The 20,456-nt window shown below is 44.2% G+C and overlaps 1 protein-coding gene across 3 annotated transcripts in view; it reads left to right on the top strand.

The window, feature by feature from the left end:
- The first annotated feature begins 242 nt into the window (after positions 1-242).
- LOC147897295 (Transducin/WD40 repeat-like superfamily protein) overlaps positions 243-20,456 on the top strand; it is a 146,753-nt gene continuing 126,539 nt past the window's right edge. Inside the window, exon 1 of one of the 3 annotated variants that reach the window (XM_087380467.1) lies at positions 243-463. In XM_087380467.1, coding sequence (XP_087236593.1) covers positions 350-463 — 114 coding nt within the window. In that variant the 5' untranslated portion in view covers positions 243-349. The remainder of the gene's footprint in view (positions 464-20,456) is intronic. The other 2 variants (XM_087380466.1, XM_087380468.1) reach the window with 2 other exon arrangements.

Raw genomic sequence — 20,456 nt, 5'->3', positions numbered from 1 at the left:
TCACATGCCAATTAGCCAAAACTTGCAAATCAAGTAGACCATCTCTTGAAATCGAATAGGTTTGAAACGTTTATATAGTCCTTGTATTGTGAAAAGCACCTATATGCTTTCAATTTAGCTTTTGCTTTTACATCAAACAAAATTAAGGGCATAAGATAGAAACCAGATCAAGGGCTTAGATAAGATGAAACCAGATCAAAGGCTTAGATTCATGACACATGGCTCAAGGGGTGTGAAAAAACCGAACATCTCCTAGCTGCCTGCCGTAACAAGTGGAAGCAATCTTGCGTGAATGAAGGGGTGATTAATGTAAGGATTGAGCAGCCTTTCGACTCTAAGTTCCCTAAGCATGGCATCGTCCTCGGCTCTGGCTCCAGTCACCAAGCTTAAAGCTCATACTCAATCGCTGCTCTGCTGCCACAGCCCTGTGTCGTCCCCACGAGTCGTTGCTACATCGAGCCAGGTCGGTGCTCGTTCAGATTAAAATCTTGGACAAACCTACAACCTGTCCCTGCCATTTGCCGTTACAGAAACGGAATTATTGTATAACTATCGGAAAATGTGAACTTTATCGTTTCGGAACTTTTATACCCTGTTAAGGGATTACATACTGGCTCAAAGTGTGCTCGATCATTTGGGTGGAGGTGCACACTCCACATGTGAGTCCCGATTCAGGCACATGCACTTTCCAAGACACGTCTCATTACAATAATACACGTCTTCAAGAATAGATTGGATCTATTCAATGCACAACATTCTTATCTTCTTGCAGTTTGCCTATGACTGCTTGTCTTAAAAGAAAGATTGGTGTCGATAGATAAACCTCTTGAGTTGTGACCAGGTGGTTAGAGACCACCGTGCACTAAGAAAAAAACTGGGAACGATGCGTAACTCAAGCACTTTTGAGCACCTTGAGCCTTACTGGTATTGTCATTGGCCAATCGCATGATTCCTTTTGTCATCAGTTCTGAGACATGTTACTTGCACTTTGATATTAGGAGAAGCACACTCACAATTTTTGACTCCCTCAACAATTGAGGCTTGGGAACCTTGAGAGATGGTCAGTTGGAAGCTGCTGCTATAGCCAGTCTGTTACGCGAGAGTTGCAACGGGGGCAGGCAAGCTCATTAGGTGGTGTAATAGAAGAAGGGCACTGGCTACGGCTGCGAGGCTTGCTCTAGCTAGAAGCGCTCCCCCAAGTCTCGATGCACTTCACTAGTGGGCGACCCTTCCGTACACAGTCTCTATTTTGCAATCCGTCCTAGGACCACCTTTTAGGTTGGTGGTTTAAGGAGAGAATTAATGAGTTTCTTCTATGTTATTTTACCTTACACTTTGCCTATGATGGCCTACTCAGGACGGTCGTCTGAGTTACATAAAGGGAGGAGTTACCATGTGATGTGTCAATTCACCTATTCGTCTTAGGGACATATTCCTTAAGTTCATTGTTTTGTGATGAAAGAATGAGTATCTATCTAAGGCCTATATGAGGGGCCATTTCGCCTCATTTCTCCACCAGCCCTTGCAGCCTCAGTACATCCTCAGCAGCCTGCAGCCTCCAGCAGCTCCATAGAGGACCAACACGCATTTATTCTCACACCCACAGAGTCAAGGACATGCGTTTGTGTGCGTTTCAAGTTCAGTACACACTTCCGCACTTGCAATTAGATAGCAGGCTAGAGAGGGAGTCGGTTAGCTCCCTTGCCTATTACGTTGGTAGAGCAAAGTTTCTTTCTTGAAGGGAGGGTGTCACTTCATGATCATGACATGCTTCAGCAAGTCAACCACGAGTAATGAGACACCTTCCAACCCTAGCATGGAGGACTAGGCGACGTCCGCACTAAGTGGAGCCTTGCCATAAGAGTAGCAACACTGCCATCGGAGGCACATGTGACTCCGTTGGCCATGGTAGCAATGATATAGGCCATGAGATGGATATAGGCACAACAGCCCTAGAACTTATTATTTCAGATGCTGCAAAATTCAGGGGATGCAAGAGATCGGGTCTATGCCGAGAAGGACTCGATTGCATTGGAGGCCAAGGAAGAGTGCATCTAGGCAAGGACAAGACTGCGAGGCTCATGAAGCCAGAATCTGCGAGGCTCAAGAAGCAAAAGAAGCCTGCAAGCGCAAGGCGTGGGAGGCCAAAGAGTACCAAGAACGTGAGGCTCGAGAGGCGAATAGGATCCTGTAGTACTTGTCTTTGATAAAACCTCAGGCATTAGAGAATATGGGAAGGAATCAGTAGCCTATCAAGTCGTCATTCCCGAGAAGCTCAATTTCCAAAGGTACGATGGCAAGAGTGACCCCTTGGTTTTTATCTCATGGCTAAATTAGTTCAAGAGCTACTTCTCTGTGGTGCCCATACAGAACAACGAGAAGTACATTTTGGCATCCATGCATCTTACAAGTAAAGCTGTCATGTATTGGCCAAAGTGGCGAGCCGATCACTACAATGCAGTGCTGAAAGTAGCTAGATATACGTGGACGGAGCTCTTGAAGGATATCAGGACATGATTTCTTCCCCCACCAATACTTGGATTGGTTGGAGACTTAGTTGTTGGAGTTGTTTCAAGGCCCTAGCAAATCTATACTAACGATTCACAGAGGTAGCATTCAGCTACAAAAGAGGAATGCAGAAGATCACGAAGTTTCTTCATGGCGTGTGATTAGGCATCTGATGGTACATTCATAGCTTCTGTCCCAATGAATACAACACTGATTTTCTAGCTTGCCAAGAATTTTGAGCTCATGAGCAAGGGTAAAAAATCCAAGTCAACTCCCAGCTAGAAGTTCTAGCAGTCGACTTCTAGAGAAAGTAGCCCCAACAATGGAAAGAAGCCTGGAAAGGACATGTGAACATTAGGAAGAATTGGACGACAAAGTACAGCAATGGATTAGGAGGATTCTTGGATGTCGAGGTACATGCCAGGTGCAACAAAGACAATTGTTGCTATTATTGTCATGTGGAGGGCCATAAGAAGCAGAAGTGCCCGCTTGGTAAGTATCTGGCCACTTCAGCTGGCCCCATGATCTCTTCTCTAGCATGGATGACATGAGTTGTCATAGGAGGTCGATGATCAGCAGAAGGGGAAATCTCATGCATTTTCCACAATGTTCTGGTTTTATGGCCATATCTATGACCATCTTGGTGATCAGAAGGTCCTTAGCTTGGCAGATTCTGGGAGATTAGAGGACATCATCTCCACCAAAGCAGCCAAGCATGCTGATCTTCTTCTTTCACCTATCGATATAATTGCCTTGAATGAAGCACGACGAATGTGTTGAAAGCAACATGGAGGTCAAACAAGCCATCACAAAGATTTTTGAGTGGGTCAGAATTAGCCACTTAGAGTCGCACCAACATGGGCAGTGGATATCATCTTGGGAGGCCAATGGTGGCAAGAGTTTGAGGTTTGACCCGACTATCTGATAAAGGTTTGGATCTCACCATTCCAGCCATTCATTCCTTGGCTTTAAGATATTTTGGCCCACAACCATTAATTTCAGCTATCTAAATGGCCAAGGAGGTCTGTGAAGGTGGGAAAGTGTTTCTAGTATACATTAACAGTGTGACGAAACCATCATTCACAAGCCCTCCTAAGAAGCCTTACTACAAGAATAGTGGGAGATGTTTTCACCTCGAGTCTACTGCCTATAGAGAAACGATAGGGTTTGCAGTGAGGATCAAAAAATAGACAGTCCTCAGACACAACTGAAGAACGGAACTCAGAAAACATAGTGCTTGTCGGTAATATGAAAAACTGAATACAAGAACCTCAAGCCGTCGTGTCTCAAAGACCGTGGCTGAGGTGAATCAGAAAGATGATTCCATGTAGAGAAACAGTAGAAAATGATAGCAGCAGAGGGAGCGAAACGCAGTCCTCCGTGTAGCTTGATGATGACGAAGATGATGAAGGGCTGGAGCTGCCCTAGGAAATGGCTGAAAACCAGTGCTTTGAGGAAGGAACCTTCAGGCTATCTGGAATAGCAACATGATGAAGAAAAAGGAGCAGATCTGGAGCAGAAGGGGCAGATCTGGAGTAGAGGAGCAGAAGGGGTAGATCTGGAGTAGGGAGTAGAAGGGGCAGATCTGGAGCAGGAGAGCAAAGGAGCAGATCTGGAGCAGGAGGGCGTAGGAGCAGATCTGGAGCAGGAGGGACAGATTTGGAGTAGGAGGGGGTAGAAAGCAGAACTGGAGCAGGCGGGGCTGCAACAAAGGATGGAGGAGATGAGGCGCAGCTGCAGGTCCTGTCCTGTCACTGAGAGTGTGGGGGCTAGTGCCTTTATAGGCCTGACCTAGCTGGTCGGCCAGACCCCTGCTGGCTGCTGGTCAGCCAGTTCTGGTTGGCCAGACCCCTATTGGTTGACCTTTTGGCTGGCTTGCAGACTGGTATGTTTGCCCCATAAATTGGGGATTGCTAGCTGCTTAACACCCCCTCTCAATTGCCAATTTGGAGGGGCAGACATTGTGTGCGTGGAGCTTCGTGTAGGGATGTAGACGGTGGTGGTGGCTATCCCTATGAAATGCCCAAGAGATGATCACAAGAGGAGTGCCCTTGCAAGGGAATTGTTCACTTCCTCAAGTGCCTGAGTTACACGTATGATCAGCAGAAATAAGAACACTGTGAAGCTCGAGAGAATAAGCCACCCCTCTCACCGCTGAAAGGTGGAGGGAAAAGCAAAGGTAAAGAACAAATATGTCGTAGCAGCACTGATAATCCAGAGATGGTAGGATTTCACCAAAGGAAGAGGTCGGAGCTGAACAGTGATCCAGTGTGTGCCCGATCTTGAACCTTGGGAGAGAGGAGTCCATCCCCGCCTCCATGAATGTAGAAGAACTCGAAACAACAGTCATCAAGACACATCTGAACAGAAAGGGTCCCGCCTAGGAGAACTTGTAGATCCTGGAAGTCGATGCCGATGGAGATCTGGTAGAGGTGAAGGATCATGACCTCCTTGTTCGAAGGAATGGGGAGTGTCAAGCCTGAAACCGAAAAAGGGAGGGAGGGATGGGTGTAGAAGATGGAGGTAAGAAAGGGAGGGAGGAATGGGAGTAGAAGATGGAGTTCTGAAAGGGAGGGAGGGATGGGAGTAGAAGATGGAGTTCTCTCCCTTAGTGCGCAGCGGAATGAAGAGGAAACTGATATGTTGATAGGAGTGATGCTCCCCGTACCTATGGCCTCCTTGAAGAAGCATGATCTTTAGATCACCAGAGATTTGGGGTCTTTAGATCACCATGGCTCTGATACCATATAGAGAAACGATAGGGTTTGCAGTGGAGCGATCAAAAAATAGACAGTCCTCAGACACAACTGAAGAACGGAACTCAGAAAACATAGTGCCTGTCGGTAATATGAAAAACTGAATACAAGAACCTCAAGCTGTCGTGTCTCAAAGACCGTGGCTGAGGTGAATCAGAAAGATGATTCCATGTAGAGAAACAATAGAAAATGATAGCAGCAGAGGGAGCGAAACGCAGTCCTCCGTGTAGCTTGATGATGACGAAGATGATGAAGGGCTGGAGCTGCCCTAGGAAATGGCTGAAAACCAACATGCTCTGAGGAAGGAACCTTCAGGCTATCTGGAATAGCAACATGATGAAGAAGAAGGGGCAGATCTGGAGCAGAGGAGCAGAAGGGGCAGATCTGGAGCAGGAGAGCAAAGGAGCAGATCTGGAGCAGGAGGGCATAGGAGCAGATCTGGAGCAGGAGGGGACAGATCTGGAGCAGGAGGGGGCAGAAAGCAGAACTGGAGCAGGCGGGGCTGCAGCAAAGGATGGAGGAGATGAGGAGCAGCTGCAGGTCCTGTCCTGTCACTGAGAGTGTGGGGGCTAGTGCCTTTATAGGCCTGACCTAGCTGGTCGGCCAGCTGGTCGGTGGGCCTGCCAGCTGGTCGGTGGGCCTGCCAGCTGGTCGGCCAGTTCTGGTCGGCCAGACCCCTGCTGGCTGCTGGTCGGCCAGTTCTGGTTGGCCAGACCCCTACTGGCTGACCTTTTGGCTGGCCTGCAGACTGGTATGTTTGCCCCATAAATTGGGGATTGCTAGTTGCTTAACACTGCCATCCTTACCTTAAGTTTGGTGAGAGGATTCAAGCTCATTTCAAGAGCCTCTCTACCAAGCAATATACAGTGTTGTCTCCATCGAAGCTTTGGATGCTTCTTGCCAATCTGCTTGAGTCTTCTCTTCATGATGTAGGGATAGACCAATTACCTTTCTTGTAACCAACATCTTGTTTGTGCTTCTTGGCCTAGGTCTGATAGATTTTGAGCTTTGGCGATTTGGTTTTTGATTGTCTCCAAATCTGCTCATAAGACTCAGAGGCGTGACCTGCTAAATAGACATTCGTGGAGGTCTTGGTGAGAAGGGTCTTGAACTTCTTCCCGAAGGTGGCTTTGTAGGGAGTCTTACCCACATGGGTTGATAGGGTGTCTTTGAGGATCCCTTGCACCAGTGGAGGGAATTGCTCCTGTTAGGACTGAAAGAAAGATGGTACCTGTCAGTAGTATTGATACTGCGGGTTGAACAATATTACTTTTAAGCATAGATATCCGATTTCAAGAGTAAATGATATGTGGAAGTGAACTTCTTCCCGAAGGTGGCTTTGTAGGGAGTTTTACCCACACTGGTTGATAGGGTGTCTTTGAGGATCCCTTGCACCAATGGAGGGAATTGCTCCTGTTAGGACTGAAAGAAAGATGGTACCTTTCAGTTGTATCGATACCGCGGGTTGAACAATATTACTTTTAATTATAGATATCCGATTTTAAGAGTAAATGATATGTCGAAGTGTACATGGTGTTTCAATTTTGAAAAATAGATTTGAAATGCGGCTATCGTCACATCAGAATTTGTACTCAGGATGTGCACAAGACCTCTTTCAGAGGCAGATTTGGTCACTATGAATTTTTGGTGATGCCATTTGGCTTGTGAATACTCTAGTTACATTCGTCATGTTGATGAATGATTTAATACGTCCGTACGGAAAGTTTGAAGTACATTGTATTGATGCTATATTGGAGTTTACTACAAAAGTCTCTTTGAACATAGAGAACGTTCGAGAAAACCTTGAGACAAGCTAGTCTATATGTGAATAAGAAAAATGTGCTATGCATGGTTAAGCTTGAGTATCTTGGTTTCATTATAATTCCTGATGGGTTGAAATGGTTTCAAAGAAGGTGGCTGCAATTTTAGTGTGGCCAGTACCTAAGAATGTGACAGCTTTACGGTCATTCTTAGGATTTGTGTAGGTCTATAGAAGAGATATCAGAGTGTATTCTGAAATCGTCTCTCCATCAACTGAGTTGACCTCAGACAAAGTACCCTACGTTTGGGGAAATAATCAGCAAGAGAGCTTTGACGCAATAAAGAGAGCAGTGGCTCAAGGACTTGTGTTATAGATTGTTGATCCCTAGGAACCAATTTTTTTGAGAAACCGATGCAAGTGGCTTTGCGGTAGGAGAGGTTTTGTTACAGGAGGGGAGGCCTGAAAGCAACAAGCTTTCGTTTTCTTAGAAGAATTGGTCAACTTATGAGCAAGAGTTGTATGTCGTGATCCTTGCTTTGAAAACATGGAGACAATATTTATAGTAGAGTTTTATGACGATGTTGACCATGATACTCTGAAATATTTTTGTAAACAACCCGATTTGAGTGGCCGCCAAGCTAGATGGGCTTAACCCATGCTGGAATTCCATATGGAGATTTTGTACCGAAGAGGGAAGGATCATATATGGATTGAGGCTAGAGAAATTGAGGAAGTGGACAACTATGACCCTTTGCCTTTGGCCTAAACATTGTAATAAACCCCGGGGTTATAGATGACCTAGCATCTAGGGGAGGCCATACATGTGAAAGATATACTATAATGATAGTATGCTTAAAAGAATTGGCAATGTAATACTACCTAATCGGAATGATCTTCGGTAGAAGATAATCCATTAGTGTCATGATAGCCCATGTGTGGGACATCTGAGGATTGAGAAGATATATGAGCTCGTCACGCGTGAAGGTTTTTGGCCAAAGATGAAAAAGCATCTTCAACACCATGTTTTTTGTGCCAGCGGGTGAAGACACCTGGCCTTTTACAACCATTGGGAATGCCACTGGTAGATGGAAGAGCATTCCATTGACTTTATAGTTGATTTGCCATAGACACAAGGAGTTTATGATTATATACTTGTGGTGTGGTGGTTCACTGTCTTACCAAGATGGCTCACTTCTTTCGACTAGAAAGTTGGTGATTGCTCTGCAAGGAATGGATTTCTTTTTAAGCAACATATTTCCTCTGCAAGGATTACCGAAATCCATAATATCAAACGTGGATATGAGATTTACGAGTTAATTTTGGACTCTTGTATTTGATGCACTTAGGAATGAGAAGTGGGGATCATCTTGAAACGGATGGTTAGATGGAAAGAGTCAAACAGACTCTAGAAGATATGCTCAGAGCATACATTTCCTTAAGGCAAAGTTCTTGCACTGGAATTTTCCTATAACGATAGAAAGTGCTCATCCACAGGGATCATTGCTTTTGAGGTGAATTATGGATTTAGACCAGCTAACCTAACTACAATGGGAATTCCACAAAAAGTACCGAGTGCTATGGACTATATAGTCTAGATGTGGAATATGTTGGAACCGGCTAAGTTAAACATCCGCTAAGCCATGGATAGGGCTAAGACTTATGCGGATGAGAACATAAGTTTTAGAGAATTCGAAGAAGGAGAGGGTTTTTCTCAAGATGCATTAAATGCTAAGTCCTTAGCTATAGGACAACGTGTCACGTCTCTCCACAAAACACATGTCCCCTTACTTCGTAATTCATTTATTGCATATCTTTATTTTCTATAATTTCAAGTTCTTAAAATTAAGATGTTTGCCAAAAGGATGCATATGTTTTCCTACTGTTCAGCAAGGTCCTAGTTGGTTAGGTTCTAGCATTTGAGAGTGGGCCCTCATTGAAGGGGTTACATGCATTAGTGTTCGAGTAGTCGAGATGCATCTCTGTATGAGAAATGTAAGACCACACCCCACCGAGCACTCAAACATGAGACCAATCAAATGCATAGAATGCATAGTGAGATGCCATCTTCCAGACGGTCACATATCTGTACAGGGTCTCGGCATTGCCTAAAGGTAGGCTTCTGAAGGTTGCTAGTGGAGAGTGGGGCTCGCATGGCTTGGTATGCACCTATTTCCATATGGTTTGACAGACATGGCATTCAAATGGGTCTTCTCCCCCCTTTCAGTATATCTTGGATGCCCCTGATCCCTTGGTCCTATCCCATGGGATGAGATCAACCGTATTATACGGTTGGACCTACTCTAGCTTGCTACTTTATACGTCACGGACTTGGGGGGGGGGGGGTCTAGGAGCTCTCCACCAAGACCTAGTTCTACGGCAACCACGTCCTACGAGTCTCGGACTTTGGGGGGGGGGGACCAAGAGCTCCTCACCAAGACCTAGTTCTACGGCAACCATGTCCTGAGAGTCTCGGAGGTTGGAGTGATCATCAGAGCCCAGTACCTGGAGGACATGCGATTCTCACATGCCCTCAGGATTGTGATCGGACAGATGCAGGTCTCATCCCATTAGTTGAGGATCGAGGCAGGGAGAGCCACATGTGCACCTAGGGAGCAACGGATTTGCAGATTATGCACTTTGGGAAAGAGAGTGACGGAGGAGCATTTCCTATGTACATGTCCATTCTATTATGAGATCCGAGGATGTTATCACTGCCTTTTCCAAGAGGGACATCGTTTTGTCCTCTTTTTGAATTGACGACATAGGTGTTGCTTTGCTTGCTAAGTTTGTCATCCTTTTGTTTTTCATAGAAGTTTTTGTTTACCTCTTTTTTCTTCTCTTTCATTTTTTGTGTAGATTTTTGATCTTTAGAACAACAAAAAATCTAAATTTGTATGATTGGACTTATTCTAGTCTTACAACGGTATGTCTTTTTGAATTGATCACTTTTAGGACCAGTCCTGCGTTTGCCTCTATTTGATGGAGAAGCGATGACATAGAGAGACCTTTCTATGTCAAATCAGAGAGTAGAAGAGAGCAGTGCCGTAGGAGACATGGGGTGGATTGAGCTCAGAGACATGGCACAAATTTCTACGCATTCGAGTCCTCTTGGACATGTCGGAGTAGAGGAGGAGGAGATCGACAACATGAGAGCAGTATGGATTAGTGGGGTGAGAAGACGATGAGGAGAGATGTACTCTCAATATGGCCCATCGGATACAAAGATCACAGAGACCGCGACCCCCACCACAACGCGAGACGACCAAGCAGACATAGATATGAGATATTTTTGCAGCTCACAGGAGAGCCACCATGGCACCTATCTATGCATTTTGACTCTAGCTTTGAGGTTGAGTCTAGCTATTAGCTCCTAGTTTTGAGCTTTGAGTTTGAGTTTGTACTTTTGAGATTAGTTTAGTATAGTACTCAGCAAAAGGGTCTAAGTGAGCCCTTTGACATGTGTTACTTTGATATTGTACTTTGTCTCATAGGCCTATGAGGCCTCCCGAAGACGGTAATACATCTCTCTCTCTCATTTTCTCTCGTGTGCGCGTGCTCTCTTTGCATTTCTTATTCTTATTTTCTGCCTTATTCTTCCTTTTTGCTAACGATGTTTTTGTTGTTTGATTGGGATTTTAAAGCTTAGTAAGCACTGGGTTTACCCAAGAGTTCCAAGAATCTTTCAAAACCCAGATGGCAGCTTATGCTTGGGTATTGATGAAAACATAAGCGTAGCTTTGCTTACTAAGCTTTTTTAATTTTTTATTTACTCATAAATTTGTCTAAAGGCACTTACAAACTCCCTTCTTTCCTTTGTTCTTCCGCTTGTTCTATAAAGACTTTAATTTGTAAGATTGGATATATTATAGATCTTAAGACGGTATATCTTCATGCGATAGAGTCTTTACCTTCCTCATCTTTTTGCTATGATCCCTTGCTAGGATAAGATCATCGGCACAGAGAATCACCATCATTCTCTTGCCCCCTCTGAATGGAGGTACAGGTTTGCATCTGATGAACTTTCAGAAAGACCAATCTGTGTAATCGTTGTTGCATTGGTACCATGCTCGGGCAGCTTGCTTCAGCCCATAGAGCGCCTTATTCAGTTTGCACACCATGGTTCTCTTAGTTTGAAATCCTTGTGGCTGCTCTACATAGACTTCCTCCTTGAAGTCTCCAGGGCGGACTTCACATCCATCTGTAGATGGGCCACTTGAGGTGGGCACGTAGTGCTATTAGTGTTTGAATCGTTTCCATCTGGGCTGTTGGTGCAAAGGTCTCGTCGTAATCTAGACCTTTAGCCTGTGAGTAACCATTGGCCACCAACCTTGCCTTGTACTTTGCGACTGTACCGTCTGACTTGTACTTGGTTTTATAGATCCACTTGGTTCCAATCACCTTTCTATTTCGTTGGCCTTGGTACCATGTTCCAAGTGCAATTCTTCTCAATGGCAACCATCTCAACCTCCATCGCTTTACCTCGCATAGCCTACTCATGACGTGGGACATAGAGATCAATCGCAATCCTACACGTCAACGAGGAGCTCAAAGAAAAGACTGCTTGTGACTTCTATCTTGCCCCAACGGGTCACACAAGTACCCTGAGGGCCTTTTCGTACAGTATGGTACACAATCTGCTCTGGCTGAAGGACCTCCTCCAGCTCATCCACTTCTGGTGGATCCTCTGATACTGGTTCTGTAGGCTTTGGCCCCTGGAATTTCTTTAGAAGACTCACATGGAATGCATTGTGAATCCTCCAATGCTCTGGCAATGCTAACCTGTATGCAACCTCATTTATTCTTTCTGTAACCCTGAAAGGGCCTTAGTATCTGGGAGATAACTTTGCATACACAATCTGTTTGCCTTTAAACTTGCGGAGCCTAGCTTTTTCAAACTTCAAAAGTACCCAATCCCCTTCCTTGAGATCTAACTGTCTCCTATGCTTATCTGCAGCTCTTTTATGTTTCTCTTGAGACCTTTCGATTGCTGTCCGGACTTGGCTGTAAGCTGTCTGGAGGTCTCTCACAAACTGATCAGCTGCAAATATTTCATCTTTGGTCCTCAATATAGGTGGCAAAATCACCTTCCCATATATGACCTCAAAGGGGGCTTTCCCTGTAGAGCTGTGCACTGTATTATTGTAAGCAAACTCTACCAATGGTAGGTACTTTTCCCAGTCTGAACCTTGGTCACCTACGTAGCGTTTCAGCATATCTAATGCTGTAGAATTTGCTACTTCACTTTGACCATCTGTCTGGGGATGGAAAGAAGAAGAAAAATTCAGATTCGTCCCCATGTTATCAAATAAAGCTCTCCAGAGTAGACTGGTCATTCTGGGATCTCGATCACTAACAATGGACTTAGGCATACCATGATGCTTAAAGATTTGTGCCATGAAAAGCTTAGCCATATGATCTGCCTTTATGGTTTTGCGAACCGGAATGAAATGAGCTTGCTTGCTAAATCTATCAATGATAGTCCAAATCCCATCATTCCCTGACTTTGATCTTGGCAAATCTAAAATAAAGTCCATTGTATTACTTCCCCATGGTGCCTGAGGCACGGGAAGAGGCATAAGTAGACCAGGTGCCTTCCGTCTGTCATACTTCACTTTCTGACATGTAGGGCATTCAGTAACAAACTGATGTATATCTTTCCGCATCCCTGGCCAAAAGAAATACCTCTGTAGTGCTAGAGTTGTTGCTGTAATTCCTCTGTGTCCAGCATAGGGAGGTGCATGGCATTCCTCCAAAATCTTTTTCCTCATCTCCTGGGTGATGCATAGGCAATCATCTTTCATTAGATACCCATCTTTCAGGGAATAGTGACTGGTGGATTGCCCCTCTTGCGTTTGCTGTAAAATTTCACCAAAATCTGCATCACTAGCATATTGCTCCCTCATGCCTTCTAGGTTCTGATGATAAGCAATAGTCACATTATTGACCTGGGGTCTTCGGGACAAGGCATCTGCCACTCTGTTCCGAATTCCTGGGGTATGGACAATCTGAAAATGATACATTGACAGCATGTTTGCCCATTTCATATGCTTCTCGGAAAGCTTGGTCTGAGTCAAAAAGTATCTCAGACTTTGGTGATCTGTCTTAACAGTAAAATCTGCACCCAAAAGATAGTGCTTCCATGTATGGATGGCATGAATTACAGCCAATAACTCTTTCTCATAGATTCCTAGATATCTTTCTGCATCCCGAAGTCTCCTGCTTTCATAGGCTACTACATGACCATTCTGATGTAATGCAGCCCCAACACATTCTCCACAAGCATCGCAATCAACATCAAAAGATTGATAAAGATCCGGGACTACAAGAATAGGCTCTGTAGTCAACTTCTCCTTGAGTGTATTGAATGCTTTCTTTTGTGATATTCCCCATGTGAAGGCTGCATTTTTCTTAGTAAGGTCATGTAATGGAGCTGCGATATCAGCAAAATGTCTGATAAACCTTCTGTAGTAAGAACACAGGCCTAGGAAACTTTGAACTTCATGCACAGTTTTCAGCTCTGGCCATTCCTGAATGGCACGGATCTTCGCTGGATCCATTTGTATCCCATTCTTGGATATTATATGCCCCAGATAGTGGATTTCTTCCAAGAAGAATTCACTTTTCTTGCTGTTTGCGTAGAGCTGATGATTTCTCAGCTCTTGAAACACTATAGCAAGATGTTCCCTGTGCTCTTCTTCTGTCTTAGAAAAGACTAAGATATCATCAAAGAAAGTACCCGTGAAATGCCTGTACTTTCGGAAGATGCGATCCATCATTCTATTGAATGTGGCTGGAGCATTTGTCAACCCAAAAGGCATCACTAAGTATTCATACAACCCGAATGAAGTGCGGAATGCTGTCTTGTGCACATCCTGAGGCTGTATCCTCACTTGGTGATAGCCACTCTTTAAGTCTATCCTGCTGAAAAGTGAAGCTCCATTTAACTGATCCAGCACATGTAGTACAGGGGAACAAAAAGGAGACGAGCTGGGCTGAATCAACCCTTTGGACAGCAATTCCTGTTACTCCCCTGGCAAAGCATCGGAAAAGCAATTTTTAAAGTTTACAAGAAACTGAAACTTATCTTTGTCTGCATCATTCATTTCAGCATGCATATCATTCTCTTTTTCTTTTACAAAAACCATGTACGCAGAAATTGCAGACTTTATTGCTTTACCACATGTAACATCAGATACAATGGGGATAGTCTCCCCTTTATTCCTGGCAATTAAACGTTGATTTTTCCCCCTATGCACAAACTCCAACACTCTTTCAGGAAGAGTCAACTTCACTGCCTTGCGATGAAACCAAGGCATTCCCAAGACTACATCATGATGTTTCAGTGGAGAAATGAAGAAGTCTTTCTGATCCACATAACTCTGAACATGAAGACGGAGCTTCCCTATCAAGGGAGTAACTGGCACAGGATTCCCACAGAACATCTGATCGGCATCCAAAGCCCTGCCCAACTCCTCCGTCTTTATTCCCAGCCTCAGGGCTAGATCCTCTGATATGAAATTATCAGTAGCCCCTGGATCAAATAAAATTAGCGCTTGCTGGTCTCTGACTTTGCCCCATGATAGCAGCAATTCTCGTTCTTCTGGGTTTGAAACATGACCCAGTATGTCAGGAATCCCCCCCGCCATTGGCTTTTGCGGTCCTCGTGGCTTCTCTGCCTCTTTTCCCTTCGAAGTTGAAGGCTTTTCTGGGCACTGGGCAGCCACATGCCCCTCTTTGCCGCACCTGAAGCATTTCCCATCTCTACGGAATTCAGCTATCTGTTTAGGGGTGAATAGAGATTTGCCTTTATAAGCCTTTGAAAATTGAGTACCCCTCGGCTTCTGAGGCTGAAACCCTTTCTTTTCAGCCTTGGGGTACTCTTTCTTTTCTGATTTTGAAAAATCAGTTTTCTTTTTATCAGCACGTCCTGCATGCAAGGATAGCATTGTAGATGGATCTTGTAACGTCACAAGACTAGCTACTGAAGCTGAATGCATTAGGTCTTGAATGTTCTTTGCCCCCAAAGCATTCACTACTGCCTGAATTTTTGGAGTGAGACCTGCTCTGTACTTTCTCATTTGGGTCCCTTTGGAGATCTTTTTGAAAGGTGCAACTTGTAAATAAGCATCCCAAAACTTTTGGTTGTACACATCCACTGTATCTCCTGCATCCATATGCAAACTGTCCCAATCTTGAAGAACATGGTCTCTAAACTGTTTAGGCATAAACTGCTGGTAGAAGGCTTTCTTGAAGTCCTTCCACTTCCTTGGGGCTGACCCATCTGTGGTCTGTGCACTCCACCATGCACTAGCTGTTGCTGTCAAGTGCAAACTGACCATTCTTAACTTGGAGGATTCTGAAAACTTTTCTGTGCCGAATGCAGCATCAAACTGCCTGATGAACTGCAATGCTTTGTCTGTATGACCATACTGTCCATTGTAGGTCATAAACTTGACAGATTTACCTCCCTCTTTAAATTCCTTGGTCTCTCTGGAAGACTTTCTCTTCCTAGACTTCTTGTGTTTCCTTCTTTTCCTGGATGGTTTATCTGATAAGGAAGAAGAAGATACAGAAGTCGAACTCGAGGTAGACGGTGATGGACTAGGAGATCGGTGATGATGCCTCGATCTCTTCCTGCTATGAGACCGTCCCCTATGAGATCTCTCTTTCTCTGGCTGTACACGGGAGTGTGCCTCTGGCATTGGCACGTCATATACTGCATTAGGCATAGCTTCTACTTGAAACAAATGCTGAGCCCTTGGATCCTTTTTGAGATTTTCCATCTCTTGTATACGAGTGCGTACCATCTGTTCAAATTCTTGTTGAGTTTGCGGCACACTTCTCTGTCTTGGATGTACATCCCTATCTTGTGAATCCCACTGGATAGGTGATTGATCCATATTATGAGATCTGCAAATTTCACACACACACACACACCGTGTAGGTAACTGATGCACAACTACCTTTGCTTTTCCAACAGAAAAATACCTCAACAAGAGGTGTCTTGCATTCACAACTTGTGCCAGTAATTGGGCTATCAGTTCAAAGCATAAACCCACAAAATTGCTAAAGCATCAACAATTGTATTGCCCTTTTTCTGGCTACTGCAGAAAGCACTCAGAAGCATCTGAGTCATCTTCCCAGTACACAAAGGCATGCATTTTCTTTTTCTGCAAATCTCTGATTTCTCTGCTTTTCTGCTGCTTTTCTGACAGTAGAAGTCTGACAGGCAGGTGAAATCTGCTAGCAGAAACAGTCTCTGCAACTGTTCCTTTTTTTTTTTTTTGAAAGAACAGTAACCAGATGGAGTAATTGGTTAGTTGCTCTAACCAGACTGACTGGTTCTGGTCTGGTTAGTCTGCAACTAGACTAACTGGACTAGTCACAGTCTGGTTACAGTGACCAAACTAGTCTGGTTGGGTCAAGTTAGCTAGACCTCTGACCAGGGTTAACTAACCAGAGGTAAACTTAACCACTGGTTAGCCACATCAGGCACGTAGATGGAAATGTTGGAATATAGATGGTCACCTCCCCATTTTTAAGCCCCCATAGTAGGAGAGCGTGGGGGGATGGACCAAGATAGGTTGGGGATGCCACATGGACAGCACACTCACTAGCTGTCATGTGGGCAGCACACTCCAAGAAAGAAACACCAAAAGGGGCTGCAACATGGACAGCACATAGGCTGCCATGTGGGCGGCACAATCAAGAGCATACTTGGCAGTTTGGAGGTTCCCACGTGGACAGAGGCTGCACGGAGCTGCCATGTGTCAAGCAGGAGCATCACGGGGCAGGCAGGTGCAGATTTGGAGGCTTGGAAGATGACGTCAGTAGTACGGACAAGAAGCATGATACGACCGCAAAATGGAGGGCTTTGCTCTCGATTCTCCACCCAGCCACGGGTTCCAGCTTGCTGAGCTCTCTCGTCACTTTCATTCATGAGGTTTCTCTATCCTCAGACCAGTTTTCTTGAGCACCCTCTAGAGTCCTCCCTCCTAGCCCAATGCATGCCATGTGGACCTCGTAGAAAGCCAAGTGTGCTTCAAAGGACCCTTATCTTTTAACCCTTCTTGGCACCCCACTCTAATACCAGGCCTACATATTCCTAGGCATCAATTCTTGTGTCCACCGTTGCATTGTCAAGTCCTCCTGGTTTCCCGCCTTGCCATAACCATGTCATGATCCTTCTGTGATTTTGGTTGATGTAACATTCCCTTCCCCTTAAGAACGGTTTATGTCCTAGAAAACAAAATTGGGAGATTGCTTACCCTTTCCCATGTTGAAGTCTCTTCAGGTCTGTCTTTCCATATTGTATGTGGCGTTCTTTTTTCTTGTCTATCTAAAATCCTTTCTGATTCATGTGGTAAAGTAGCAGGTTCAATGAGTTTAACTAGGACTTCGTTTCCAATGAAATTTTTAAAATTAAAAATTCACATACATATGTACATTTTTTGTGACTCCACAAATTTTTAACCCCCTTCCATTTAACTCACGTGCTATCTTACATAAGTTTGAGTGAACTCCAAAGGGATGTGGGGTATGTTAGGATAACACTATCATGCAATCTAGAACTTCTAATACCTAAGGTAAATCAAGGCAACAACTATATGTCATTCATGAGGCTCACATTGGAAATTAAGATGCTTGTTATTTGGAATGCAATCCCTTATGCTTTCCCCTTTCATTTTTCTCACTAGGAACCAACTCTAAAATGTAATCCTTCTTCAGGTTGATGTGTCCATGGGTCCCAAGGCTCAAAACCATTGGCCCACTTTAGAATCGGTTGTGATCCCACATGCTCTAGCCTTGGTGAGGTAATTGATATCACCAAGCTATCACATACATGTTCAAACATCTCAATGTGTTTGATGGAGTAGCCTTCACCTACGGAGTTATGAATGAGCTTGGCTATCTTGTGAGGCCTTGTGGATGATCATTATCTCCCAATTTCTTTTTTAGCTTACTCACACGAAAAACTGGATGTACTCTACATCCCTCGGGTGAGGCTAATTTGTAAGCAAGTTCTCCAATTTTCTAAAGTATTGTGAATGGTCCACAACTTTGGACATTTACCTGTCTTTAGGGATTCTGAAGATTCAGGTACCCCTAGATAGACTTTCTCATTTACAGCAATCTCCAACCTTTTATGGCGGGGGTTTGCATGATTTCTTGCTCTATCCTGAGCTCTTGTAATCCTATCTTTAGCTAACTTAAGCATTTGATTCATATCCTCAAGAAAGTCTTTGGCGGCTTAAACCTTCTCTTTTTCGAGTCCCACTGCAACTGGGGCTCTAGGTTGAAATCCATACATCATCATGAATGGACTAAAACCTGTACTAAGTATTTGGCACTGTTATATGCAAATTCTAATACGGGCAAATACTGTTCCCAATTAGTTTGTTGTTTACTTACATATTCTCGAAGCATATCCTCAATGACTTGGTTGACCCTCAAAATCATTGGCATCTGTTTCAACCACGAATGGTTCATTGAGATCCACTACCTTTAAGACAGGAGCAGACGCTATAGCCACTTTTAATTTCTCAAAACTATTCTTTTGAGGTTACAACCACAAAATGGAGGGCTTTGCTCTCGATTTTCCATCCAGCCACGGGCTCTAGCTTGCTGAGCTCTCTCGTCACTTTCATTCATGAGATTTCTCTCTCCTCAGACCAGTTTTCTTGAGCTCCCTCTAGAGTACTCCCTCCTAGCCCAATGCATGCCATGTGGACCTCCTAGAATGCCAAGTGTCCTTCAAAGGACCCTTATCTTTTAACTCTTCTTGGCACCCCACTCTAATATCAGGCCTACATATTCCTAGGCATTAGTTCTTGTGTCCACCGTTGCATTGTCTCCTGGTTTCCCGCTTGGCCATAACCATGTTGTGATCCTTCCGTGATTATGGTTGACGTTATAAAGCACCTCTGTATGAAAAGGTTGCAGCAGGCTACAGAGCTATTTCTCTAAGGTGGTTCAAACAATGTTCCAAGGCTTACTTCCAAGACTAGTAATAAATACATAAGCCTTCCGTCGGCTCTTTTGCCAAAATGTGAACAAGAAAGACGTTTGGACGAATCAAAATACTTTGAAGCAAAGAAATGCATAATCTCTTTAGGAAATTGTCCTATGAATGAGGGCTTTTGTCAATCAATCAGTCAAGAAGAAGACAAAGAAGGAGACTGAGGAGAGAGAGAAAGAAGGCAATCCATCTCCCAAATCGAAGAATATTCCTTAACAGTGCAATTAAAGATGGCATTGCAAGGTTGCTCTTCTCATATTGGGGCTCACAGATGGGGAGGTGACCAATCCTATTCCAACATCTTGTACATAGGTCATGCTATAGTTTGAGTCTTGAGTTTGGTCTCATGTTTGGAAGGTGTTGTTAAGATTTACTTCAACACCTCGATCTTGTATTTCGATGTAATAAAGAGCCTGGATAAGGGGGTGGGGTTGTCCTAGCCCTGTAGTCCCCTGTCGTATTTTCTCAAAGCAAGATTGTTTATTTCGATTTTTGTTCATTCAAATCTTTGAAATAAAGCAATATATTCTGCAATGTTATGCAATGTAATCTTTCTCCTTTCCGTTTAAGAGAGCACAGAGAGGTTTTAGAATGCATGAATTTGTCACCCCTATATTGTGAGCCGTGGTTAATTCTAAAGAGGATAGTCCAGATTAGAATTGCCACAGGGTTACAAGGTGCAAGCCAACAAGAATCCTAAACCTGAGAGAGATGATTGTTCCAAACCGGAAGATACCTACGGTGCTGATTGCTTGGCATGTTTTCCCTCTAATTCAAGCAACTTGGGAACCTTTTACCATATATGAAGAATATTCCTAGATTTCATCATCAAGGATTGAAACCAGCCTCAACAACGTAAAGGGTGATAGGATCCACTTAATTACAGCATACACAGTAAATTGACAAGTAAATATGCACCACAAAACAAATCACAGGGGAGCTAGAGTGCTCCTACTCAGAGATAAGGACAACGATTGGCCCTAAACGTTGGCGCCCCTTGCAGTATTTATTTAACATTCATTTGAAGCCAAGCGGTTGATTACAAAGGTCTCTGGGAAGCTACACCACAGGCAAACCAACACCCGCACACTCCCCGTCCAGCCCACCCTGTAATTCCTTGCTCAACTTCAAACGGTGAACGGCATCCAATCACTAGGCAATCCTGTATCGTTAGCCAACCAAAGCATGCAACAGAGACTCCAATAGCATCCACTGTTTGAACCACTCCTGCAATAGCACAACCAAGTGCCCAACCAGCCGAACACGGCTGAACAACTGCAAGACAAAGCCCTCAACAGCTGAACTTTGGTGCAATCAAACAACCAAACACTTCCCAGCGGGTTGCCTCAATCTATAGCCTCCCTAGCCACTGCCCAACATCATAAATCAATCCTTCTTCGCGAGGAAAGAA

Source organism: Dipteris shenzhenensis, chromosome 10, assembly GCF_047967505.1.
Source record: "Dipteris shenzhenensis isolate YYH24624 ecotype China chromosome 10, Dip_SZ_1.0, whole genome shotgun sequence".
Lineage (NCBI taxonomy): Eukaryota > Viridiplantae > Streptophyta > Polypodiopsida > Gleicheniales > Dipteridaceae > Dipteris > Dipteris shenzhenensis.
This window is presented reverse-complemented; position numbering and strand designations above follow the sequence as displayed.